We start from the raw sequence: 27,701 nt of genomic DNA, 5'->3' as shown, positions 1-27,701 counted from the left end.
ATTCTAAGTTGTAAATATTTTGTTAATATAGTGAGTTTTTCGTTTAGATAGTACTATGCCTTTTCTTTAGTCAATTTCAATAATTCTCTGAGCAATTAAAGATGCAAGCGCACAAAAAGAATCGGCAAACGGTAAGATTTTTACCTACAAATTCAATTTAAGATACCGATTAGTACATTTTTGCGTTAACGCAAAACGTTTACGCCATTACATTCACGCCAACGCTGACGTAGCAGTTCCAAATGAAATAAAAGTTACTGAAAACTGCGATCAAAAACTAATTACTAATCATGGGCGGATTTATGGGGGGGCAGAGGGGGGCAATGCCCCCCCAGTTTTGGGAGGATTTTATGTAGTAACAACACATCTTCCAAAAACTAAAAATTATTTTTTTTTCTTTTTTGAATATTTCAGAAGAGTATGGCTGGATTTACAAGGGGGGGGGCATAGGGGGCAATGCCCCCCAGTTTTGGGAGGACTTTATATAGTAACAACATATCTTCCAAAATCTTAAAACAAAAAAATCATGACTTTTTCTTTTTTGAATAGTTTAATGAAAATGAAGAGAAAAGCAAATGTCCTTTTCTGATGGGAGAAAAGAAAAGGAAAAAAAAAAAACGAACATAAAATACAAATAAAACAGCTGTCACTGGGGTGCTAAAAACGTGTCTAAATTCACTATTTTGGACTGAAAACCATTTGGGCAAGTATATGGTATATGAATGAAAATATAGGCTAAGCGAGCTTTACATTAAGCTGCAACACTTATAATAATTGACGATTATTTTGACAAATTAGAACCTAAAGCAAAGGAGGGAAAACTCCCCCCGCCCCCATTCTCGCTAACAGAACAATCTACTGGTTATGATTTGTGTCCACATTTCAAGTATATTTGTGCATAATATTTATGTTCTTGGTAGATTAATTGACCCTTTAAGAAATTCTAAAAAGCATAGTTTTTTTCCTTCTATCTCTCTTTTTTAAGAGAAAGAGAGAGAGAGAATAAATATTATCGCAAACTGAATACATTTCAGTTATCTGAGTGTTCTGATTAAATGAATCTTTTTACTTAGAGGGAGAGTACAATTTTACTTACTTTATAAATACTGTTTAAATAGTAAGGTTAGTCATAATCATCTAAGTCTAAGTGAGTCAGTCCTTGTCATTATTGAAATCTAATAATTGAGTCATCAAAGGTTTTGGAGAATTTTGCTGAAATTTTATAAAAGTTTATAAAAACCTAACAAAGATTGGTAAAATCGTAAAAATCCTTTAACCGTAAAAACTGACGAATTTTCGTAAAAATTACAAAAAATCAAGCAAAAATTTGCAGGTAAGAGTGAATTACAAACAGGGCCAAATTTGCCTATAAGATAAACAAGCTATTGCTTAGGGCCCCTGCTTTGAAGTGGACCCCTAACTCCCCAAAAAAAAATTCATGATTCGTTCCTTAAAAAATAGAAATTGCTTGAAAAAACTAATTTCATTTTTAAGTGCTTGAAAACCTTGAATGTTTCAAAACGTATGACTACAAACCTTAAATTTTAAAATGTCTAACAAATGGTAGAGGGGGAGAAATGCCAAAATATGTCAAAATCAGCTCCTTGCCACATCCTGTATTAAAAATGTAAATATCATGGTTCTCACGTTTGTAACATTATTTGAAATAAATTTTTGTGAGTCATATGTTTCATATTTTGCTAGTTATTCAATCCCAAATGCAGTAATTTGGAAATTCTTTTGTATTGATTGCTTTTATCTTACTTCTTCTGCATATTGTCTATCTGTTTAGCACGAAAAAAAATACACAATACACTACTTCTATTTCTTTTCGTTTTCTGCCCCACTTGCAACTGAAGAAAAATGCTGTCATGAGAAATCTATGGTTACTTTTTCTCTTTTAAATTTAAAATAGCTATTTCTCAAAGTTAGAACAGGACTGTAAAAATTTACAATCAAGTACTAAAATATCAGAGACTGGAAAGTACAAATGAAGTGCATTAAATACTTTTATTTATTTTATTTATTCTAGAGTCCTTGAAAATAATTAGATAAGACTCTGAAAATCCTAAGCAAAATGGGCTCCAATTACTTCTACTGCATATTGTTAATCTTTTTAGCCAGGAAAAAAAATGATACACTACCTCTATTCCTTTTCGTTTTCTGCACTCTACTTATAATTAAAAAAAGGTTGTTATAATGAGAAATCTATAGTTTATTTTTTCTTTAAAACTTAAAATGGCTGTTTCTTACAAAGTTTGAACTTAACTGTACAACTGCATAATCTACCTATCAATTTCTATGTCTATTAACTTCTATAAGGCTTCAAAATGCAGAATTTTATATCCATTTTTAAAAATTTCCTGCGGAGGAAAAACCCCTGGCCCCCTAAAATTTTAGATATTCTATTTTCCACTTAAAAGGGAGCGCTGTATCACTCTCTTGATACCGGCTCCCTCTCTTAAGGTCAATTCAAAAAGGACAGCATGAAAACACACATTAATCAAAACGACACAAAAAAGTAAAGCATAGACTTATGCATCACAGGAAAAAGACAAAAACATGGGAGTGGGGGGGGGGGTAATAAAAATGTTGCTAAAAAAAAAAACTCCTGCCCCCCCAGGACCTCAGTGCTAAATCCGCCTATGTTACTAATGTCAAAATAATGCATAACTAAAAGAAAAACAGTTCAATCATCTCTGCACCTGGGGAAAAAAATTATAATAAAAACACATTACGTCTTAAAATACATGCCGAGTGCCAAACTATAGGTAATCCTGCCAGCTGGCAACCATGCTGCCAAAGTTTTCGCCGAGCCTTCCACCAGTCACGTGATGTATCCATGAACCAATTTTTTCATCAGCAAGTCTGGGGAAGCTCGGTCTACTCTTATTATTAGTCTATGGCACAGAAGGCAGACAAGCCACTGAAGTGGTCTGACCTTGACCGGCAGCTACTTGCATCATCAGCGCCTCATGCGGCAGAAACGGGTACTACTTTCCAGATGGCCCTCGTAGTACTTGTAAGGAATTAGGGTGTTTTTTCCACGACTTAACCCAAATTACTTTTACACAAAACTATGAGATACTTCAGGTTTTTAGTTTCTCAGACTTGAACATATGCAAAGCTTTCAATGCTGAAAAATTCCTAATTAAATTAGACTTAAAGAGGAGATTTGCCTCTTACCTATTAAACAAAACTAGAAAAAAGACCAGGGAGTGTTTCACATGTTCAAACCTTGTTATACTTGGTTTTCCTCACACTGTTGCTGTGGCAACGTTTTGTCTTATGGCTCTGCATGACTGTTTGAATGCCCATCTTTTCGTAAGATTGACCTTAAAGACTCTCCCATTTGTACACTATGTCAGTAGTTCTCAACCAGTGGACCAGGACGGGTCGTCTTAGATTTTTACTTGCCCACGTAAATTTCCTTACAAAAAAAACAAAACTCCATCTTAATAATCCTATTCTACATCTTTTATGTGAATTTTGTGATTGTTTTCTATAGTTGTCTATGATTTTTCAACATTGTGCATTATTTATATATAATTATATTGCAATAACTGCTTATCTTATTCTAGAAATTTAATTTTTTTGTAATAGTCCTTTAACAACAAGTAAAGTTTTATTTATGTATTAATTCATTTATTATTATAATTATTTTGTAAAAAAAAAGGCAGCAAAATTTTTCCACAAATGTTTAAGAGTGCTGGAGATAAAAGTTCTTCTTTTCCACTAAAAGGAGGGAGAAGGGGGGAACCTCACCAGTTTGTATATATTCATGTGGTTTTAAGGGTATGCAAATGGAAGGTTTTTTTTTTCCTTTCTTTGCAAAAAAAGGAAAAGAGAAAAAAGAAAGAAAACAAGAAGGGGAAATAACATCACACCAGTGTGTAAGTTTTTTTTAGAAAAGCTCTTGCCAGTCCACTAGTCAAAAAAGTTTGAGAAACGCTGTTCTATGTGACCCTGGACAAGTTATGAACAGTGAGTACATTGACAAATGCTCTGCTCTAATGGGGTCGTTTCCCCATTATGAGCATGCTTAAAAACATAGGATTTGACCATTTTTTAAATAATTTATTTAAGCTTATTATTTTTAAAAAATTACTTAAATCTGTGCGCTTTTATTGTTTACACTTCTGTCATGTGACATCACAAATGATGAAATGCCATTCAATGTTGCCATTCGCAGAACAAAATATTTAATTCGTATCTTTACTCACGTGTATTGGCAACGATATGGTTGGTAGCAAGCGTAGAGAGCAATTTTAATTTGCTGCTTGATTATTATAACGTGGAAACGTAGTAGAAAGATGCTCCAAATTGCATCATTTGTGACGTCATAAAGACCATGCCTTGTTGGAAAAATTGGACATTTTAAAAAATTAATTTAAAAAAAAAAACTGTTGGGAAAATGAAAGTATTTTCTGGGTCCATGCTTATTTTTTTTTTCTCATTCTATTCATTTCAATGACTAAAAGTAGTACTTTTGACTGAAGGAAACCACCCCTTTGCTTTTAATTTTGTGACCTTTAAGTATTAGTAAACAAGACAAGGGTTTAGAAGCCAAAAGCCTGGCAGTTGTACAAATAAAACTTAACTGATGTGCTAAAAATGTTTCATTTTCATATATTTATTGATTTATAAACCTGTCACTTCTAAACCCTTTTTTATCCCTTTGTGTCTGACAAAAGAATGTGCATTCATAGGATCTTTTTTTATGCAAGTGTTGCATGTGGAGTTTTTGCTGCTGCTTAGATAAGTTAAGGAGACTTTCGGATTTAGATTATCATGTTACCCTTAAACGTATTAATATGTATAGCCTGGAGCAAAGGAGAGTCAGAAGGGACATGATTCAGCTGTTTAAATTTTTCAAAATGAAAAATGTTAATGGGTTAAATTTTTGCTTGATAACAGGACAAGTGGCCGTTTCTGTAAGCTATTCAAACCTCAGGCTAACCTTCAATTTAGGAAAAATTACTACTTCAGTAAGGGTTGTGAGTAGTTGGAACTAGTGATGTGCGGGATCGTTAAAGAAGTAGATCCGCGGATACGGATATGGATCATTAGTGTCAAGATCCGCGGATACGAATACGGATCTAAAAAATTTTTTGCCCAATTCAACTATCCAAGTTTAAAAGTTATTACGGAAGGTATTCCCGTCATAATAATAACGCTGCTTCTTCAAAAAATGTCATCTACTGCAAAAATATAATCAAGACTATGATTTACTCTTTGAAGAAATCTCGTTAAAATTGAGGGAGAGTTGGAAGGAACGGGTCAGCGCTGCATTAATGCTTGGATAGAATGTCAAAAACTATTTCTAATTTGCTCGGTAGATGTAGGATACAGGAGCAAGAGTGTAAAGCTGCTACTGGACAGGCTAGAAATATTTTTTAGCATTTTATTTCAGCATAAATGCAGTGCTGACCCATTCCACCCAGATTACTCTGACCGAAACTAAAAATTAAAAAAGAAAAAAACATGTCTCAGAGGGCCGTCGGTATCTGAAATGATACTTTATAATTTAAATAGGGAATAAAACCTAATTTAAATGGAATTTAAGTCTTTTATTCAAATATTGAAAAAATTTTAGAATAGAAAAGATCCGTTGAAAATCCGTCAAAAAAGAAACGGACACGGAGACGGATACAGATCTTTATTTTTCCTCGGATATCCATGGATCATCACTAGTTGAAACAGCTTATTGGAAGAGGTTATAATTAATGGGGGGGGGGGGGAAATAGCTGCAAAAGGGTCCCTAATCTTCATTGGGGACTAATGAATTGACTAGGACCAGCCTAGCTGATCACAGTACCTGTTGCTGGACCTCTAATTGTATTTATAGTATTTGTTTAAATTATTTATCTCTTCTATGCGTTTCAGGTCATGCATGGGAACAAGTCATTCCTCCCAGCACTGCTTCAACCACCAAGTGGAATATGATAGCAACAACAAATGCTGTTAATAGTGAAGGTGATAACACACAAGTTCTCTTTTTCATATTTTTTGGTGTATTACCTTGAGGAACAAAATTTTTGTTGCATTAATACCAGTACTTGATCTTAACTAATTTGAGTGTAATAATTTCGGATCTACTATACTAACTTTGTTCCAAAAGCTTTAGATTTCTTTTTAGGTGGCAGATAGTTTTATTTAGTTTCCTCACTTTTTTTTTAGTGCACAAGTTTACAAAGACCTGTAGGTTTTTTAGCCTTAGATATTTAACAGATTCATAAAGTTTCACAATGGAAAATTAAAAACTTTAGTTCTTTTGCTGCATTATAATTTTATTCTTAAAGAATAAACTTTTTGATGAATTATGTCTTTAAATTCATTTAAACACAGAATGGCACTTTTTTTTTGTCTCAAATATGATTCTAATATTTCAAAAATATAGACAACTAGCTGACCCGGCCAGGCCTTGCTGTGGCTAAGGTTTTTGTTGTATGACGATGTATTTTAGCTCTCCTCGGCATGGGCAAATATTTCATAAGCTGAGGGTCTTCCTCTTTTACGCACATTTACAAAATAAACACAGATGTTTTCCAAATTACAAAAAAAAAAAGCATTAGCTAATAATAAAAGTAATTATTAGTCTCTGGTTTAAACAAACCTTTAATGTGTTGTCCTTCAGAAAAATTAATAAAATTGTTGCCAAACAACTATTTAAAATTAAAACAAATTACAAAATTAAACCCATAAAAATGCAAAATAAAGATTTTTCAAAATTTCATAAAAAATACAAAAATAGCTCTATCTGCAAAATTATTTTTTTCATCATAGTTAAAATAAAATTTCCTACATTTTAGTACAAAAATTTTTAATCTGGCGCAATTGGTTCGGGGTCTGTTGGGTAAAAAGCACTAAAAATCACATAAAACATTATACAACTTTTTAAAACTAATTGTTTTTGAAATAAATTATACCCTATTATAATTCCTGATAATGTAGCTATTTAATAGTGAAAAAATGGTTAAAATCGGTCCAGTAGTTTTAGAGCCTATACGATACAAACACAGAAACAAAACTTTCCTCTTTATAATAGTAATATAGCTATGCAAGACATAGATGCTGAGAACATCCATGCTAATGACATTTCAGACTTTTATTCTGTTGTTAAAGCGTTTTTAATTGAAAATGAATAATGTTGTTTCTCAAATAAAGAATAATAACAAATCAAACATATCTGAAGTTTAAAAAATTCTTGGAAGCCTGCCAAATTGGATGCTTAAGGACAAAAGTTCTGCCCTATTTTCGGAATTGCCCCTGAACATACACCCATTTTACAAGACTTAATATTTTAGGTGCTCTGTGGTGTGTCAACAGCAATGGTGAACTCTTCTGCTACTGCCTTTCCTCAAAAGCTATCTATGCTGTTGAGCTTCCTCCGATTAGCAGAATCAAGTGCTTACAACAGTGCGATCAGTCATTGTGGCTGCTGTCTGAAGAAGGTACCATTTATATCCGAAGAGGCATCACGCCAACTTGCCAGCAAGGGATGTTCTGGCAGCCTCTTGATACAAAAGAACTAGGTAAGCATGAGTAAAGTTTCAGTTACTCTACTTCTGTAGCATATTTTTTTCTCGTAGGCGTCAAAAGTTTGTCCGGTATTTGCACTCAGTGGCGGATACAAACCCGCAGGAGTATTTGAATGTTTACTCAAAAAAATAAAAAACTTGATCAAAAGCGTAAGAAGTGGATACAAAAAGGGTATGGAGAGGATCATGGGGGTCATGACCCCCCCCCCCCCGCCCCCGCCCTCCCATCGAAATCTGTGACAATACTTTGTAATCTGTTTTAAGGTTCACTGCATATGAGTAGTGAAAATGACTGCTTGAAAAAAAAAAGAAAGAAAAGTCGGACCGAAACCATAATAAGAAACAGTAAATAGTTCTTGAATTTTCTTTTTTAATTTTTAATTTTTTTTGGGGGGGTGGTATTAATTGTCACTTTCCTATTTATAGCATATGTCTTTAAAATATGTAGACAGTAAAATAGCTTTTCTTGAGACAGTTAATCTGCGGCGCTGAGTTCAGGAGCCAGTATAACAAAAAGTAACAAAGAAGTGTCTGACACCCGATCGCTTTTTATGCATGAATTTAATAAACAATAGCTATTATAAAACCATTCTTCTCCATGGTTATTAGAGACAAATATAAACAGCAGTAATAAGCTGCATATTACCTCCCTTATAACTGATGGTAGCTTATTGTGTATTACCTGAGCTTTTACCTTCAATTTGTTGAGCCGCACCATCACTTGAGCACTTTTTGCTAGTTTGCTAAATTAATTTTTGCTGTCAGTTTGAAGGCAACCTCAGCTTCAGTGACAGAACATCTGCCTCCAGCTCGGTTATTGACTATTCCAGAGTCAATAATGAGAAAGAAACTGCAGTTTCTGGGCAGCATAGGGGGCCTGTTCACATATTGGTTGTCCGTTTCGTCCATCACGTTTTTTTCCTGCCGAAGCAGGTTTTCTTTGCTGGTTGCCATGACAGCAAGCCATCTTGGACGGGACCGGTTTCGATCAGAAGAATCTTGCTACAGTGGCTCCCAAAAGTGTTCGTACACCTACGACATTCAATGAAATAGGACCCTATCCATTGGTTAGAATTAATATTTCGGAATAGGTATTTAATTATAAGATCTATGATCAATTTTCAACAAAACGACATAATTTTTTTTTTAAGTATTAAAACTCAATTTTTTAAAAATCAGAAACCAAAAAGTGCCGGAAATTTTATCTCACAAAAGTCTTCGTACACTTTAAAAAATGTCTATATATTATTGAACAATCTAACTTTTTATTAAGTTATTATTTAGTAGAATATCATGCAGTATCAATAACACCTTTTAAACGTCTGGGAACAGATTTCATTCTTTTTTTATTTCTTTTTTTGCGTAATTTCTAAGTAAGTGTTGAACCACACTTCGAGTCTTATTGTTACTAGCTCTATTTTCGTTTCAAAGCAGTATTTTCGTAATCTAACCTCCAGATATCTCTAAATATGTTACATTAAGTTCAAATCTGGAGATTGAAGGGGTATTTTCTAAACTTTAGGACCATTTTTGAGGCACTAGAGGCAAACGTTGAAAATCGTGTGCTTCTTATCGTTGTCTTGATAAAAAACAAAGTTGTTTCCGATAACCAAATTTTTGGCTAATAGTTCAAAATTGGGTTTTAAAATATTTAAATGAACAGCATGATTCATTATTTCAGCGAAAAATTCCAAACTACCAAGTCCTGGTGCTGATATGCACCCTCACACAAGAACGCCTTCACCGTCTTGATTAACTGGTTCAACTAAATTCTTAAGATTAAGTTCTTAATTTTTTTCGTCTATTTACAATTATTCAAAAATTTAACCAAAAATTTTGAATTCATTTTTATCCGTAAGTAAGATGTAATTTCAAAACGTTTTGGGCTTATTTATCATTGCTTTTGCGTCGAAAAGAGTAAGCTTTCTGTTTTTCGCATGGCCGAGAAAATTTCTGCGGGAAGAGGTCCCATTTAATCTAGCAAATCAGAGAACTTGGCGAACAATTTTAGGTGAACATTAAATGTAAAAAATTTTATTTAACTCTGGAAAAACTTTTACAGCTCTCAAATGTGTCTTTTTCATAATTATTTTATTTGTAAATCTCCGATCACGCTTTGTCAATTTTGCCGGTTGACCTTTTCTTACCTTGTTTTTGGTCCGATTCTTTTCTTTAAAGCATTTTATCAAGCAATTTAATATAGAGTGGAATAAATTAACTAATTTAGAGACATTTCAAACCAATTTACCGCTACTGTGAGGAAAAAAATTCAAATTTCGAATGGTGTTTGTAGTTTTTTACAAATACCAGCCATTTTAAAGTAATAAGCACAGTATCAAGGAATAAATAAACAAAAATATAAAGCCAAATGACTTTTAAGGATCAACACAATGGAAAAATAATAAAAAAAACGACATATGATAATTTTAATCATGAATTTATTTGAAAATATTTGAGTGTACGATGACTTATGTGGCATATGATTTCTCTGTCTCTTCGTTTTTTGACCCATTTCAAAAAGAAGATCCGTCAATATTTTTAAAAGAATACAATGTTTTATTTAGAATGACATAGCAATGATGTGAAAAAAAATTGGACTTCATATGCGAATTCAGTTTTGCGTTATTTTGGTTTTACTAAAAAATTTCAAAGTGTACGAACACTTTTGGGAGCCACTGTATCTGACGGGCGTCAAAAGTAGAACGGCATTTCATAGGTTTCCGCCAAGCAGCGCACTCTTCTCTCTGGCGGGTGAATTCAGTCACATGATTGATGTACAGCGACCGTATGTGAATGCTACTCTGCTTTCGTCGGCAGTCCGTCACATCAAAAAATGGGATGAATGGGATGCACGGCCGATAAGTGAACAGCCCTTAACTGGGCTGATATGCTTGTATATCTTCTGATACTTTTCTTCTGACGCTTTGACGTTTTTGTTTATGCTTCATGATATGTCTTAGAATCTATAAATTGCTTGGAAACCTTACAACAGCATGGTATAATATACAATTCATATTGTACTTTTGAAATGGTGCTTAAAGAATGTTTTTGTTTCTTTAGAACTTTCATCTCTTGCTGTTACTTCTCAAGATGCTCCATATTCAAAAGGTATTGTGAATTGATCATCTTTGCCTTTATGGTAATGTTTCAGTTTTCTTTTAAGTTATGAAGCGTGATGTGCCAATATATGTTCTATGTTCTTCTTAGAAGGTGTTATAATCAAATTTTAAAGGGTTAAAAAAAAATTTTAAAAGCAGAATATTAAATGTTTACATCATTATTGTACGAAAGTATTGTCAACACTTTGTTTATTTTTTGCTATTGTATAGAAATTCATTTTTCAGGAAGCTATCAAATCAAGAACATCAGTTGCTCCCACAATGTTGTGTGGGGCTGTACTGCCGAAGGCCAAGCACTGTTGAGACTTGGCTCATTGAATCCTTCTCCAAATTCCGTCCTGCTCCAAGCTTGGTTTCCGATCGATAATGAAGAAGAATTAGAAGCTGTCAAGGTAGTCTGTAATTCTGTTTAGCTCAAAAATATGAGTATTGAAAAAAATTGATTGAAACTTATTATTAATTTGAATTACAATTTCTAAAAGAGAACAGTAATAGTTACTCTGGAGAAGAGACATTTTATTTCATCAAGTTTAAAGCTAAGAACAAAAGAACAAAAAAAAGAACAAAATATTCAGAGCACAAATATTGCAACATTTGTTCAGGGTTTCCAGGAACCACTTTTTCAATGTAGAAGAGCACACTTTTGTAGGTAAAGTGATCCGACAAAAGTTCTGGTCTTGTCTATTTTTACTTCCTTTTACAAGAAAAGGAAGTATTGTATTCGCGAAACAATTTTCACTCAAAAATCGGCCTTGATTTCCTTTTTTCTCACCCCCGAATGAATGTTGAGTTTTTTTTTTTCAACCCGACCACACATGGATAGATGCCTACAGACACCCGAAATATCCATTTTGACTATTCTCGAGTTAATCACAACGAATTTTCTCGTGACATCCGTATGTATGTTCATATGTGTGTATGTATGTTGCATAACTCAAGAATGGAATGTCCTAGAAAGTTGAAATTTGGTACTTAGACTCCTAGTGGGACCTAGTTGGACACCTTCCGTTTTGGTGGCATTTGGATGTTCCTAAGGGGGTCTTTTGCCCTTTTTAAGGCAAAATCATTGTTAATTTCGATGTAAACTCAAGTAGTGTTATAATTTGTCAGACACTTGGCGATATATCGCCAGTCGTTTGGTCGCCAACTTTGCGACAAATTTGGCGATTTTTTTTTAAAAATCTGTTTTAATTTGGCAACTGTTGGTGATATTTAGAGAGTAACTATTGAATCACATTAAAACTGCCAATAATGAGAAAATGACATTAAATTGGAGTAAAAGGAAGTCATGTGATGCACACATCAGCTCGTTTTTTTACGCTGTTCTGTTGTGGTTATTTTTTGCACTAAGGTTATTTTTTATTCTTTTCTTAAGTCTAAGGCTATTCCACTTTAATCTATATTTTTAGACTCTTTGTATGCTCTTGATTTTCTTCTAGGGACAGTTTTGACCTTCAAGATTTTTAATGGATTAGTGCAACTTACAAAGAATGTCCTCTTTAAGCAACAATAGTTTCCTAGAGGTGACAGTAAACATCCTTCATACAAAACTGATCAACAACATGGTATTGTATCTGAGATGGGTAAAATTGCGAAGCAATAATAATGTAACGGATCCGGTGCGACTTCCAACTTTCTTGAAAGGACGGCACAGTTCTTGAGGGAAACACAGGAAATTTATTTACACTATGTACAGGAAAGATCGTTAACAACTGCTAAATTAATCATCAGCAATTAAGCAAATATCACACAACACCGTAAACTCAACGGTTTACTTCCAAATACGAAAAACAACGCAGCGAAATGCCTCGCAATAAACAGAGCTAATACACTCTCAGTACAAATTCTCGATCGAAACTAAACTCTTTATCATGCAAAACGGCTTTTTATACACACCGAAAAAGACCTCTCACCTATTCCAGAAAATGCTACACCGTTCTATACTTTCTTATTTCATTCACAAATTTTATCAATGAAAAAAAAAGAATAGGGGGATCGTATACTTCAGCCGAATGTATAGGGGCTGTATATTCATTACGGGGAAACTATTTACAGGTTACGTTACTACAATAATTACTATTTACAGAATTTGTAACAATAATAATAATAATAATAACCATACAAGTTGTGATGTTGAACATGAACATGCAACAGCATGTACTAGGAACATTAACTTAACATGTATGTCCATTCAAAGTAGGTTTCTTTACAAGCCTTTCTGTCGGAATAATTGCTTTTTGTCATCTGCAAAGTGATGTAGTTTTTAGCTGTTCCTGTAGTAAAAATGCATTCAGTTCAACAATTTAAATTTTTATTGTTGACTAGTGGTACCCGCACGGCTTTGCCCGTAATAGGAAAATTAAAGGGTCTTTTGGTTTGCCTGTATACTTACACATAATGTATAGTGAATTTTCTCGCCAGTTGTCTTGTTCCCATGTTACGGTTCCACGTTATGATAATTTCGTATCTCGCCATTAAGCTTGTGCCCATGTTACGGTTCCACGTTATGCTAATTTCAAAATTTACTCGTCCGTCTTATGATAATTTTGTTCTTAAAATTGGAATAGAAAAAGAACCACATCGAATTTTCGCAAAATCGCTTCAAGGTGCACACTCCTATGCTACAAACTAACTTTGTGCCAAATTTCATAAAAATCGGCTGAACGGTCTAGGCGCTATGCGCCTCACAAAGATCCAGACATCCTCCTGACATCCAGACAGAGAGACTTTCAGCTTTATTATTAGCAAAGATAATGCTATACAGCAAAACCTCTCCGAGCGGCCACCCCTCCATTCCGAAAAATTTTCGACCGTTCAGAGGGGGTGGCCGCTTTAAAGGGTTTTCGTTACAGTTGCAATATAATGACTTTAATACATAATCTAGTCAAGTATAACAAATAAAAGAAAGTTTGAGACCTTTCTAAAGATATTTTATTAAATTATTTTTTACATTTTTCGAAGAAAGGATACAATTGGTGACTAAGTTTTTACTCTTCTCCAACAATTGTTTTCAAATTCATTTCTCAGTTCAAAACGTAAATCTCTAACCAATTTATTTGTCATTGCATCCAAATTTCCAATGGCGATCTATTTTTCCCAAAATCACTTCAGTTGAAAATTAAGCTTGCTGACAATTACAAAATGTATTAGTAAGTTGATGGTCTAAGGCTGAATTAGTGCCTGAAGGGCACAAAGTTATTAGTTATAAAAACTTTAATAATGCTCTCGGCGAACTGATTAGTAAAATTAAATCAATATCAAATTAATATTAGATTTGATTGAAAAACGCTATTTTCATTACCCAGGAGAGGTTTCTCTCAGTTGGCATTGTAATTATTAAAGCACTTCACTGCTGTTTCGTACTGGAAATAATACGAAATCTTACTCTATTAATTCTCTTGCCGATTTTCTATGCTCATATGAATACGTTGATCGAGATTCATGAGAATGATCTTGGGCAGTGTAGTTTACAACCCAGATCACACACACACTGACCTACTAATAAAATAAGCGTGAGTGACATTTTTGCTCCAATATTTCTCCTTGAACTGAAAGGCTATTGATTAGAAATGGGATATGAACAAATTTTCCTGAAAAATGGATGGACGCAGCCACCCAACGGCCGTTCAGATAGGTTGGGTGGCTGTTGCTAGAGTTGTTTTTAACATGAAGATTATGGGCTAAAAAATCTGTGCCTCGAAAAATTGGCCGTTAAGAGGAGTGGCCTCTTAAGACAGGCTGCTGCTCGAAGAGGTTTCTCTGTATTGGGATCCTATTAAATGCAAACAGGGTTCCACATTACTTGTGATAAATATTCATATTGTGGGCTTGTAATTTTTTCCAGTAATGACGACTTAATGTTAGTGATATTTTTTTAAATATATGTTCTTCTTTTTATATATTTATTTATTTATGGTTTAAATTATAACTTTTGACAGTTTTTTTTTTTTTTTTTTTTGTGAACAGCCAACCATATTGTTTTTTGAGCAATCACATTGCTTATTGTTCTCATTTGACTGTTTTGGCGTCCTTTGATTTTATTCCCCCCCCCCCCCCCCACCTCCCTCTGAGCGCCACCGTCGACCGGCCTCACGATGCTGCTCCTCTAGCGAAAACCGTCTCCAGGTTGCGTCCATATCCTACACACACACGCATACATACACACACATACCACACTCATGCCTGCACACAAACACAAACACACACGCCTACATACACACGCACACGTGATTGAGAAAAACATAATTTGAATTCAAGATGTCAAAATTCAATTTTTTTTTTTTTTTCAATCCTGCTCATTTTTTACTTCAATTGAACATGTAGTTCATATATGGATGCCTCACTTGTCAAATCATTTAACTCCATAAAACAAAAAGTAGAGAGCAGTAAATAGGACCTTGTGTTACATTGTCTGCCATCACATGGTCAGAAATGTACTGAACCAAAACTTTATTATAGATTCACATGCTAAGCATTGATTAAGCACTATTAAAGCAGAAATGATGATTTTTTTTTAAGTGGAGTTAATTGATTTGGCAACTAAGTCATCCATCTATCAAAGAAATGTCTTTCGCCTCTGTTAGCAATTCCTCCAGATTTCTGAAGCATAGAAGTTTAAATCCAGTTGTGGCAAAAGTAAAGGGTGTTTTTTTTTTTAGAGGTATAGAACTTTAAGTCGGGAACACTGTTTGATATGTGTGCCATTTCGATAGCTGTCACTAGTTTTGTGTTCAGTCGGTTTGCCATTTCATCATGAATAGACAACAAGGCGGTGCAACATGCCACACAGCGCGTGTCACAATTGATTTGTTGAAAGAAACATTCGGTGAACGAATAATTTCGCGTAATGGACCGGTGAATTGGTCTGCAAGATCATGTGATTTAACACCGCTGGACTACTTTTTGTGGGGCTATGTGGAGTCTCTGGTCTGCACCGATAATACACATAGGATTGACGCCTTGGAAGAGAACATTCGCCACCTTATTACTGACATACGGCCTCTATTGTTGCAAAAAGTGAGAAAATTGGACTTTCTCCGAGCCAGCCGAGGTGGCCATATGCCAGAAATCATTTTTAAATAAAAATGGCAAAGAATCATCTTTCGAATAAAGCAACATTCATGGCAATTAACAACATTTAACTGTGTTTTATTTGAACCTAAAGTTCTCTACCTCTAAAAAAACACCCTTTCTTTACTTTTAAATGTGATTTTAAAATAGTTCAGCTTTTTCTAATAAAATATTTTAATTCTTGAATTTCATATGCATGCACAGTGTTAGTTAACAACTATTTTCTTTCATACTGATTAGTTGGTATCAATGCTATCAATCTACTAGCAAGTGCACTAACTGACCATTTTTTTTAATGCTACAAGACTCCTAAATCTACATATTACCTACAGTCATATTTTAAATTTTTTTTTAAAACATTTGATTTATAAATTACGTACATGCAAAGTATCGCTGTAATTAATATATTGAGAGGTGATTACTAAAACTAGGTTATTACCGTTCAGTTTTTTTGTGGGGTGCTCAATACCTTATAATGTTTTCCCATGATTTTTGAAGACTGTAAAGACTTGATTTAATTGCTTAAATGTTATTAAACTAAATTATTTCTAAATTTTATTTAATTGGAATCATTTATGTTTTCTTTTGAACAAAAATTTTCAACAAAAGTGGCGTATAATTTTGCTAAATTTGTAGTTGTAGAATTCACTCGTCAATAGGATCTTGTTTTTTTTTTTTTTTCATTAATAATTTTACCGCCTCATCTTAGTATGCAAATTAATCATAATCTGTACGACTTAGATTTTGCTCTAAATAGTTAAATATTTCTAATATTTTTCACATCATCATACAGGAAATTTATTGCTTGTCCGTTGAAGTGTTTTTCCTTCCTTTGTACTTTACAATGCATTTTTACCTTGTCCCTTAAAATATTCAATGTATGAGTTCATAAGTTGTTTATGTCTTATGTGCTGAAATATTTTTTATACTGTTTGCTGGGCCGACAGAAGAGGGGAGCGAATGGGGCAATCGCCCCGGGCGCCAAGACATGAGAGGGTGTTGTAAACTAAGCATTTGCTGCACAACAATTTAGTTCTTTTCCCCTTTTTATTAAGTTTTTTCTCAGATAGATTTTACAGTTCTAATACATAAGGTTAAGTTTCTGTCTTTTTTGAAACACAAAGATAACGTGTTCAATTCCTTATATTCGTTATGATTAGCAATTTAGATATGAAAGTACAGTCGAACCTCCATGTATCGAGCTTCCACATATCAAAATTTTCTATGTATCGAAATCCCAACAAATTTCTATGTTCATTACATAGAAAAAAAATTTCTATATATCGAAAAAATCTCTACATATAGAAATCTTTCTCGAGACATTCGTAGATTTGTTTTCCACTTTAGATTGTTTGTTTCATGAAAAATAAAGTTTAGGGGAGTAAATTATGTTCACTAAAGGTTGCTACGAAACTCATAAGGAATATGAGGTTGAGGGGTGTGTAGATAGGTCGTTGTTTCGTTCTGGAGTTCTTAATTCCCTGAAGCTTATTTCAGATATCTTAGTTGCAACCACTAACATTGTATAATCAATTTCAAGTTAGTCCTTTTTGTCTGTTGTCTTTTTAGCTGCAGTAAAAATCATCCAAGTTAAGCAGATTGATTTTTTACTTTTATCGCGATTACATTGTCAAAACGAAAATTCCCTACTGTTGCGGATCAAGTTGAATTACCGAAGAATAAAGGTGTATGAAGGCGCAAAAATGTAATTTCTGTTACTTTTTTAATTATTAACTTTCATTTAATCCAATGTTCATATAAATTAGAAATTGGGTTTCATGCACAAAAATTAGCTTTAATTTTAATGTTTTAGGAGACTTTTAGGATAAAATAAGATCGTTTCTATATATCGAAATTTCTATATATAGAATTTTTTCCGACAATTTGCTACTTCGATATATGGAGGTCCGACTGTATTATCTACTGGGCTGCACAGAACTTAAATTTTTAGTGGGGCAGAAATTCTCAATTTGTGTAATGCAACTCAAAATTTTGCCGAATGATAAGCAATTTCATGCAAGAAAATTGTGATAGAGATGAACTTTAATTTTAATGTTTTAGGAGATTTTTATGATAAAATAAGATCGTTTCTATATATCGAAGTTTCCATATATCGAATTTTTTTCCCACAATTTGCTACTTCAATATATGGAGGTCCGACTGTATTCAGTACTTTTCCATTATACGCTCACTAGAGTTGTTAGCATCAGTTTGGCTGCTTTAAAAGAAGGCCACGTTCGTCTTACTGTATATTGAAGTATTTTTTAATCAAACCAGCTGAATTTCTGTATGTGGGAGGGGGAGAGCGTCTGCAACGATTCGCCCCTGGTGCCAACGTCTCTTCGGGCGGCCCTGACTGTTTGCATTTTTTCCTCCTTTGTGCCATTGTACTTTGATGAGTGATTTTTCTCCCTCTGTGTTTTGTTTCCTTTCAAGTTAAAAGTGCTTGGAAAATGTATTCCCTTACCCATCAAGCATCCTGCCCGGACCCTGGACGTAATCTGCCAGGTTGGTATGATTTTAATACAAATACAAATACAAAAGTGACCACCAGCAACAGGCTCTGGGCCCAGCTAGGCTGGTCCTAGTCAATTTAAAATCCCCAGTGAAGATCAATGGCCCTCTTAAAACTATCTACTCCCTTGCCCATTACCACCTCTTCCGGTAAGCTGTTCCAAGGTTCCACTACCCTGCCAAAATAATAATTTTTCCTAACATCCATGTTATCCTGAGATTTAAATAGCTTAAAACAATGACCCCTCGTCCTGTTTTCAGTGCTAAACTTCAGCCCCGTAACATCTTTCATTTTAATAAATTTAAACTGCTGAATCATGTCCCCTCGGTCTCTTCTTTGCTCAAGACTGTACATTTTTAGCCTTCTAAGCCTGGAATCATAGTCTAAGTGGGAAATTCCATTTATTAGCCTTGTATCCCGCCTTTGAACCCTTTCCAATACGTTAATGTCTTTCTTAAGATAAGGAGACCAAAACTGAACAGCATACTCCAAATGAGGTCTTACCAAACTTCTATATTAGGGCAGAAGAACTTCTTTAGATTTGTTTGAAATAGATCTATTGATAAACCCAAGCATCTTATTGGCCTTGTTACTAGCAATGCTGCACTGTTGGCTAAACTTTAAATCCTGACTTATTAAGACCCCCAGATCAGTAACTTTGTCTGCCTGACTAATGACTGAACCTTGCAAATAATAACTTGTACACTTATTTCCGTGTCCTAAATGTAGCATTTGACATTTCCCAACATTAACAGCCATACCCCATTTATCAGCCCACTCCCTAATATGATCTAGATCCTCTTGCAGAGAATCTAGATGTCTTGCATCACTCAGTTGAGATGTCGTTTTGAATGAAAACATGCTCACGGGTGGATTTACATTAGTATTTGCAAATATACTCCAAACAGTGGCGCAAACAGGAATTTTGCAAGGGGCGAGTTCATAGTCGAAAGCTTCATTCTCATACCGTATTCCAATACACCGTCAAACATATTGACTTGATTCTATCAATTCCCAAAAAGGAAAAACATTAAAAAATAAACTATTGAATAAATAATTCATATTATTTAATAAAATATACTTAAATAAGAAACCAGAAAGCAAAATAATTTACGCTTTTATTTTCTCATGAATTAAAAAATGGATTCAAGTTCATAGAATCTCATTTAAGTCTATAATTACAAAACTAAAAACATGGTAATTACAGTGCATCCATTTATAATCACCGTGAAAAAAGTGTGCACAAGATTTAAGAAAATCTTTTAACATGAGAATTTTATTTTTTCACTTATTATAACTGAAATTATACAAAATACAAATACAAATACAAAAGTGACGACCAGCAACAGGCTCTGGGCCCAGCTAGACTGGTCCTAGTCAATTTACAATCCCCAGTGAAGATCAATGGCCCTCTTAAAACCATCTACTCCCTTGCTCATTACCACCTCTTCCGGTAAACTGTTCCAAGGTTCCACTACCCTGCTATAATAATAATTTTTCCTAACATCCAAGCTAGCCTGAGATTTAAATAGCTTAAAACAATGACCCCTTGTCCTGTTTTCAGTGCTAAACTTCAGCCCCGTAACATCTTTCATTTTAATAAATTTAAACAACTGAATCATGTCCCCTCAGTCTCTTCTTTGCTCGAGACTACATTTTTAGCCTTCTAAGCCTGGAATCATAGTCTAAGTGAGAAAGTCCATTTATTAGCCTTGTAGCTCGCCTTTGAACCCTTTCCAATACATTAATGTCTTTCTTAAGATAAGGAATGTCTTTCTTAAGATTATTATTGTCTTCGTTTGAAATTATTCAATCTACAAAATACGTAGAATCGTAATCATTCAAGTGAAAAAGCAAGACCTATGGGGGCCCTCCCTTGTGTGCGCCACTGACTCTCAATGACTGTACTTCATACTTTTCAGTTCTTAGAATATATTATCTCGTAACACTTCTCTTCTGATTCATTCAGATCTATGTTGGTCCCCTGGGTTACCCGGTGTGGATTATTGACAGCCGCAGAAACGTGTATGCCCGAGAAAAGGTCAGCAGCAGCTTTCCCTTTGGAGAAAAGTGGACCCTGGTGCCAGAATTGCAGGCACAAGAATTGTGCATCAGCAGGGGCGCAGTCTGGCTGCTCACAGAATCGGGGAAAATTTATCGCCGTTTCGGAGTGACCGAAAGGAACCCTTGCGGAGATTATTGGAAGCAGATGCCTGGATTAATGGATCACTTAACAGGTGATGATTATTGTACACTGGATTTCAAGTGGAAGTGATAAATATTTTTTATGTTATAAAGCTACTCATTGTCACTGCATGAAAAGGCGTAGCCAGAATAGGGGCAACAACATATGTGTTTGAATTAATCGGGGAAAAAGCTATTTTTGCAGACTTTCAAGTTGATTGCCAGCTAGCTCCAGCAGGTCCCATTAAGCTGTTGTATCTGTCTTAATTCGATGTGGATGTCAGTTTTGATTGCTTAGAACTGGTTTAGATGAGAAATTATGAAATTTTTCAACTTCTTTCTGTGAGAAGAGGAATTTACATTTTGCATTCGTTCGTTTTGGCGCTCTAAAGAGGGAAATATCTCCTAGAAAGTTAGCAAAGATACTTAACAGTCATCCATCTACAGCTGTAAAAAATACTATACTTCTATGATTAATATTGGAAAATCGAGTTTCTCCAGGCGTCTGAAGAAATGCATTTAACTGAACCGTTTCCTCCTCGAAGAAAGGGCAAATGTGAAGGAGAAAAGAAAAAACTCCCAAATGGTGTCAGTTCCAACTTTGAAATAGCATTATTAGACCTTCAAGAACTAGCCAATACCTTATGAGGTATTTATAGCCTATTGATATTCATTGTCCGAGACTGCAGCCGCGACCTCTCACTTTTCATTAGAAGAGAAGTTGTCAGTTCAGTATCCCAATACCAACCACAGGAAATTTTTTTTTACCCCCATGGATTTGTGCCTCTGAGTCTGATTAGCTTTGGCATTGCTCCCTTCTCACTCTCAAACTGTTGCATCCCTATTTTGTGCACAATAATAAAAGAATGGAAAATGTTACTTTTTCCTCTTACAGAAACAAATTGAAGAATTTTTCAATGTTCTCAATTTCTCATTTATACTAGTCTCAAGCAGCCTTCACTTTCTTGCATTAAGACAGAAAGACAGAATTTCTTAGGAGAACCCAGGAGCTAACTGACAGCCAAGTTGAAAGTCCCCGAAAAAAAACTTCGTCCGAATTAATTCAAACCCCATAGTAGAGGTTTTAGACACCATAGTAGTGGTATAGAACGCAAAAAATTCATGAAGAGGAATTAATATCCTGATCTCTGTTTAAGATTTTTTCTTCTTCCCATGAGAGGATAAAAAATTCTAAAAAGAATGCCGGAATCGGAGTTGGAGTAGGAGGTTTCAAAATCCCAGAGTCTGCCATTTTTCCTCCAACTCCGCAGCCCTGGTAAAATCTCATATCAATGAATACCAATATGAAGAAATATCCTTTTCAATGAATCAAATGTTCAGTCCCATCTTAATTTCCATTACATTGCTTGATGGGACAGAATCGACTTAAATGGTCTTAAGGGCTTAGAGGGGAAATGGTCTTAAGGGCTAAATGCCATCAAACTTAAATGCCATTGCAAGCAATGACTTAAATGCCAAGCAGTGACTTAACCCTTTATATCTCAACAACTCTGTTTCGAAGAATAAAAAATGCATCATTTGAAACATGTTGTTGTCATATAGCAAGTGCAAAATGAAATACAATAAAACAAAAAAAAAGAGAGCCAAAAACTTCAAGAACGACTTTGGCGACTTCTTCGACCTTGTATGTGTAGAGCGTTCTCTTTGTGCAGTTCAGGTCTATTTTGAATAGGGCCGCTATGATGGACGGGCAATTGAAAATGTGTTCCGGGTCAAGCTATCTGCGTGGGTAATGTAGGCAATCTTGGAAGATTCTGGATCCATCAGGCATAATCTTCATGCCCTTCAATTGCCCCATTTTAAGTCTGGTGATCATGGTAGTTACGTCCTGTTGTAGTTTAGTTCGGGTAAGGAGTATTTCTTCATTGAGTTAGCACAAAGTCTTATTTTGTGACTGCATTTGTGTCAGGCGATGTTGTAGATAAGGGAGTAGGATCAATAGTTCTAGCTTCCTTGGCAAGAAAACCGGCTTGCTCGTTGCCTTCAATTTTAACATGAGCTGGGATCCATTGTAAGGTACAGGATTTCTTTGACAAGGCAATGGAAGTCAGAAGCCTACTGATATCAGGGCTAGAAAAATCTTTAAAATTTTATATGCCCTGCCTAGCATGTTTGTCTAAGAAATGCATGCCGGAATAAAATTTTAACATGTTCAGTTTTCTTTATTGTTTATTAATAAAAACATTTGAGTTTGTCGTACAGCATTAATCAGACAAAAAATTAATCTAACAACTTTATATCTGAATCAAGAATTACTATTAGTATAAATTAAAAAAAATGAGTTTGAATAAATAAAACAAAAAAAAGCCGTCGTTAAAATCAAAATTTAAATTATATTGCGGAAAGGATCGCTTCCACGCAAACCAGAAAAAACTCTTTTTCTACTCAACTTTAGGCAATCCCTTTTGCGGTGAAAAAAACATTCCCTTTACACTCAACTTAAGACAGATCGCTCACTGACTTTGCCGACGATTCATAATGGTTTTATGTCTGTCCAAATATGATTTTAGTGGTAATGCTTGAAATAGATTATGAGCTCAAAGTTAGATTGTAGTAAATGTTCAATGAAATATGAAATAATAAAGTTTTAGAAAGAAATATTTGATTGAAATATTACATGCCCTGCCTGGGCGTGTAAGGGTAAAAGATTCATGCCCAATCAAATTTTTACATGCCCCGGGCATGTCAGGCAATATAATTTTTGAGCCCTGATTAATGTCATGTACTAACTTAGTTTTCCCGCTCTGGATTTGCAGTCTGTGAAAGTAATGATACCATCGGTGGGAACGAATGTCACCCCGTGAGATACATGGTCAATGCTTCTCTCAGGACCCGATTTGGAAGTGTGGAGGCCCCAAGGCAATGAAGGAGTGGAGGCCCCTAAACAGAGTTCAAAAAGATCTTCATATTTTCGAAAATATCCAATACTTTGATATATATCTGAATATTTTAACATACATGTATATATCCGATATTTTCGACCCGTAAAAGTTAATATATTTTGTAAAAAAATTTTTATTGTTGGGGGCCCCTTTGTTGTGGAGGCCCCAGGGCAGTAGTCCCGCCTGCCCTCCCTTGAATCCGGTCCTGCCTTTTCGACAACTCATAGCAATCAGAGAAGCCAGGGCCGGATTTAGGGGAGGGCAGAAGCTGTGAAGTTGGAAGTGATTTTTCCTGCTGGGACTTTGTGTCTAGAGGTAGTCTTGTCTGGGTAAATGAAGTATGAAACACGTAAAAGGTAGTTTTAAAAATAACAGCCTTAATTCTATAATCTATTGCAGAAAAAAAAATTGATTGTTGCAACAGAGGAAAAACTATGAATTTTATGTAGATATTCTAAATTTTCTACAACAAAAGTACTTGGACACAAAGAATTTGGTCTTACATTCATGAAGAAAGAAAAACTATTTCTAAATGTCTCTAATCTTTAAAACATTATAAAATGTGAATAAAATGTTTGCGAATAAATACGTACAAACTAATTAGTGATAAACTGAAATCATTCCAGTCTTTTCATCTGTTAGATAGAAGTTGAGCAATATGTGCCAATTAAAATGTTCAAAAATAAAGAATCGCCAAAAACTTGCTGGGTAAGCGTTTGTGATAGTTGCAGATTTTCAACTGGGTGACATAAAGGGTTCATTGCCATTACCTAGTTTTCTGTCACAAGAGTTTAGTTTTCAATGAAATTCCCGTTATAACAAGCAAAATTAGATGTCCCTTGAAATTTGTTGTTACAGAATTTAACAGTATCTGCATAAATGTGTGTATATACAGTAGAACCTCTCAATAAGGGACACTAAGGGGACTGGAAGTTTTGTCCCTTCTTCGGAGGTACATGAAATTATGCATGTAGTATATTGACTCATTATAACTTCGTACTAAACAAACTATTAGCATTTAAGATAAAATGCTGAAAATGATTTATACTGAATGCAATTCAAAAGTAATTAAATTTCAAACGTTATTCTTTAAATAATTAAAATTTAATTTTAAAAAATGGCAATGGTATAGTTTTGTTACATACATGAATTATTTTGAAGTAATTCCATGACTGAACATGAATGTACATCATGAACTTGTTCCATTTCATGCAATTTAAAATTTAATATGATATAAATTTCAATCAGAGTTGACATTTCAAGTTTTTTTTCACGAAGCTATTCCTGAGCCTTTGGTAATCCTTCGGCTGTTAGCCTGCTTGAAAAAAATACTAAGAGGGGAAAACATGCATGCAAATTTTAGCAAGTACATCATATTTGTACGCGTTAATGTCTACAGGGTGGCGACAGATCAGGGAAATCAGGGAGATCAGGGAAAAGTCAGGGAACTTTATTAATCAGGGAAAAGTCAGGGAAATATCAGGGAATTTTGAAAAAATAACAAAAAATCAGGGAAAATTAATTTTTGGAGGAAAAAAAATTTTTTTTGCTTTACAAAATTAAGTAATCTTAATTCCCTACGCATTTTCCACCAATTATATGTTCAAAAAAAAAGTAAAATTAATGAGGTGCGATTATACACTGCCGCATATTTGTGCATCTTTTTTCCTCAACGTTAAAGTATTGAATCTTACTTATTAACCACAGGATGAACTCCTAAGATTGTTTTTGTGTCTGTTAGGTTGTTTATTTTACCTAGCTTGAAATTTCCTTTTACGCTTTCGATGCTACGTAAAATAAACAACTATACAGGCAAAGAGGAAGCCTTCAATTATGCCTTAGCTCCTTTGCCTTTATTCCATTGTCTTGAAGTAATTAGCGTACTCTAATCACGATTTCAAGAAGAAAGCTTTGTTTTTTGAATTAATACTATAAAATCTTAAAAGTTATTACTTCTTCGCATTTTTAATTTAATTGCTAAAATTGAACTTTCAATTAAAAAAACTTTGTTTTTTGCCGTTATACTATTTGTTGTCACCGAAGATTATAAAGGTTCCTTCAGACTTTAGTGATTCTTTAATTTTATAACCAAGTTGTATTCTTCTTTTATATATTTTAAAATTAACTAATTGCTTTTTTTTTCTTTTCTTTCCCTTGCATTTCAAAGTTGTTTGTTACAAAAGCAATCTAAGATTTTTTCTCGTTACATACTGAAATCATTTGAAATAGAGTTAACTTGTGTACTTAAGTAAATATCTTTATTTTTTTTATTGTTAAAATACTGTATTCATTCATTAAAACCTATGTTCTTGATTAGAGAAAAGCTCCCTATGAATGGTTGTCAAATGGTTTCATCTGTTTTGCATAAATATGTCAATTAGTTATGTAAGAATAACTACATCTATTCTTTCACTATTACTTGTTATTCTTGCAACAATTATTATACTGTTTGAAAACTTAGTTCAAAATAATTTCAATTACTTTTTAGTTCTATCATAAATGCACATGTTTTTAAAAGTAATTTTAATAGTTTCTTAAAATTCTTATGCTAAGTGGTTTCTGGAAGTAAATTATTTTTTTCTTAAATTTTCTATAATCTTCCATGTATAAAAATTTAATATGCTGTATTGTAGGTTGTTCCCCCCCCCCCCAAAAAAAAAAATTGTCTTTTTTTTAACCATTTTATTGAAAAAAGTAGCATCTTTTTAAAATATATCTTTAGTTCAACAACTTTACCTAACTTAAAACGTTTAAAATACTGCATTTTATACAAACATGCAATGGATTTCAAGTAGAGTAAAGAAAGAAAACCATTATCATTGGTAACGTAAATCAGGGAAATTTGGTGAACTTAATCAGGGAAATCAGGGAAAAGTCAGGGAACTTTTTTTCACAGTTCCTGTCGCCACCCTGTGTCTAACTTAATTCCAGTAAATGCAATATTTTGTATGATGCATTTGTGCAGTTATTGTTGTAAGTTTTCTCTGTAACTGTCCCTTATGTAGAGTATCCCTTATTCAGAGTAGTGATGTGCCGGATCGTTAAAAAAGTAGATCCGCGGATCCGGATACGGATCCGGATCATTAGTGTCAAGATCCGCGGATACGGATCTCAAAATGTTTTTTGCTCAATTCAACTATCCAAGGGTAAAATTTATTACGGAAGGTATTCCCGTCACTATAATAACACTGTTTCTTCAAAAAATGTCATCTACGGCGAAAATATAATCAAGACTATGATTTACTCTTTGAAGAAATCGTCGTTAATATTGATGGAGAGTTGGAAGGAACGGGTTAGCGCAGCATTAATGCTTAGATGGAATGTGAAAAATTATTTCTAGCTTGCTCGGTAGATGTAGGATACAGGAACAAGAATGTAAAGCTGCTACTGGATAGGCTAGAAATAATTTTTTGCATTTTAGTTCAGCATAAATGCACGCTGACCCATTCCACCCAAATAACTCCGACCGACGGAATAACAGAACCTTTACAAACAGTAAATAGAGACTTTTGTGTCACTTTTTTTGAAGGATGCCGGGAAAAACCAAAACGAAGAAAAACAGAAACCCCATATCAATAACAAGAACTAATATTAAACTAAAAATTAAAAAAAAAAAACATGTCTCAGAGGGCCGTTGGCTTCTGAAATGATACCTTATAATTTAAATAATGAATAAAACCTAATTTAAACGAAATTTAAGTCTCTTATTCAAATATTGAAAAAATTTTAGAGTAGAAAAGATCCGTTTAAGATCCGTCAAAAAAAATAACGGATACGGATACAGATCTTTATTTTTCCTCGGATATCCGCGGATACGGATACGGATACGGATATCCGGAACATCACTAATTCAGAGGTAAACACATGGAGGTCCTGATTCACAGGGACTGGGACCAGAAAAAATGTCCCTTAAATAGAGGTGTCCCTTATTTGGAGGTGTCCCTCACAAGAGGTACTACTGTATATATGTGTGACTTTTAAATACTTTCAGTGACCGAGAGTGACGACCTGTGGGGCTTGAGAGATGGTTCCATATTCTGCCATTCCTCCTTCGTCTTGAATTATTCACAGAAAGCAACGGAGCGGATTCCCGTGCGAAGCATCAGCGAGGATGATTGGGAAGACATCACTGCCGATGAATATGGCGATGACACGTAGCTCAAGAACAATTCAATTACCTCTCCCAGCTCAAAATGAATTGCTTTCCGGTGATAGTGTATAGTTGTGAATCTAAATTTGATGCTGGCCAAGAAATCTTAGGATAGTGTGATAATGAAAAATTCTGAATGCATAGGAGTTGAAAGAGCATGGTAAAAAACATTTCTGGATGCATAAATCATTTGCCCTCCTCTCCCTGTTATAAAAATAT

The 27,701-nt window shown here is 34.3% G+C and overlaps 1 protein-coding gene across 1 annotated transcript in view; it reads left to right on the top strand.

Annotated features, from left to right (window-relative positions):
- The window catches only part of LOC129235103 (tectonin beta-propeller repeat-containing protein 2-like), a 57,286-nt gene extending 29,796 nt beyond the window's left edge, over positions 1 to 27,490 (top strand). The window contains exons 11-15 of the mRNA XM_054868787.1: positions 5,887 to 5,976; positions 7,308 to 7,535; positions 10,886 to 11,052; positions 20,215 to 20,482; positions 27,324 to 27,490. Coding sequence (XP_054724762.1) covers positions 5,887 to 5,976; positions 7,308 to 7,535; positions 10,886 to 11,052; positions 20,215 to 20,482; positions 27,324 to 27,490 — 920 coding nt within the window. The remainder of the gene's footprint in view (positions 1 to 5,886; positions 5,977 to 7,307; positions 7,536 to 10,885; positions 11,053 to 20,214; positions 20,483 to 27,323) is intronic.
- Positions 27,491 to 27,701: the final 211 nt, after the last annotated feature.

This window comes from Uloborus diversus, chromosome 2 (assembly GCF_026930045.1).
Source record: "Uloborus diversus isolate 005 chromosome 2, Udiv.v.3.1, whole genome shotgun sequence".
Lineage (NCBI taxonomy): Eukaryota > Metazoa > Arthropoda > Arachnida > Araneae > Uloboridae > Uloborus > Uloborus diversus.
Note: the sequence above shows the minus strand (reverse complement) of the source record. Positions and strands in the feature narration are given on the sequence as shown.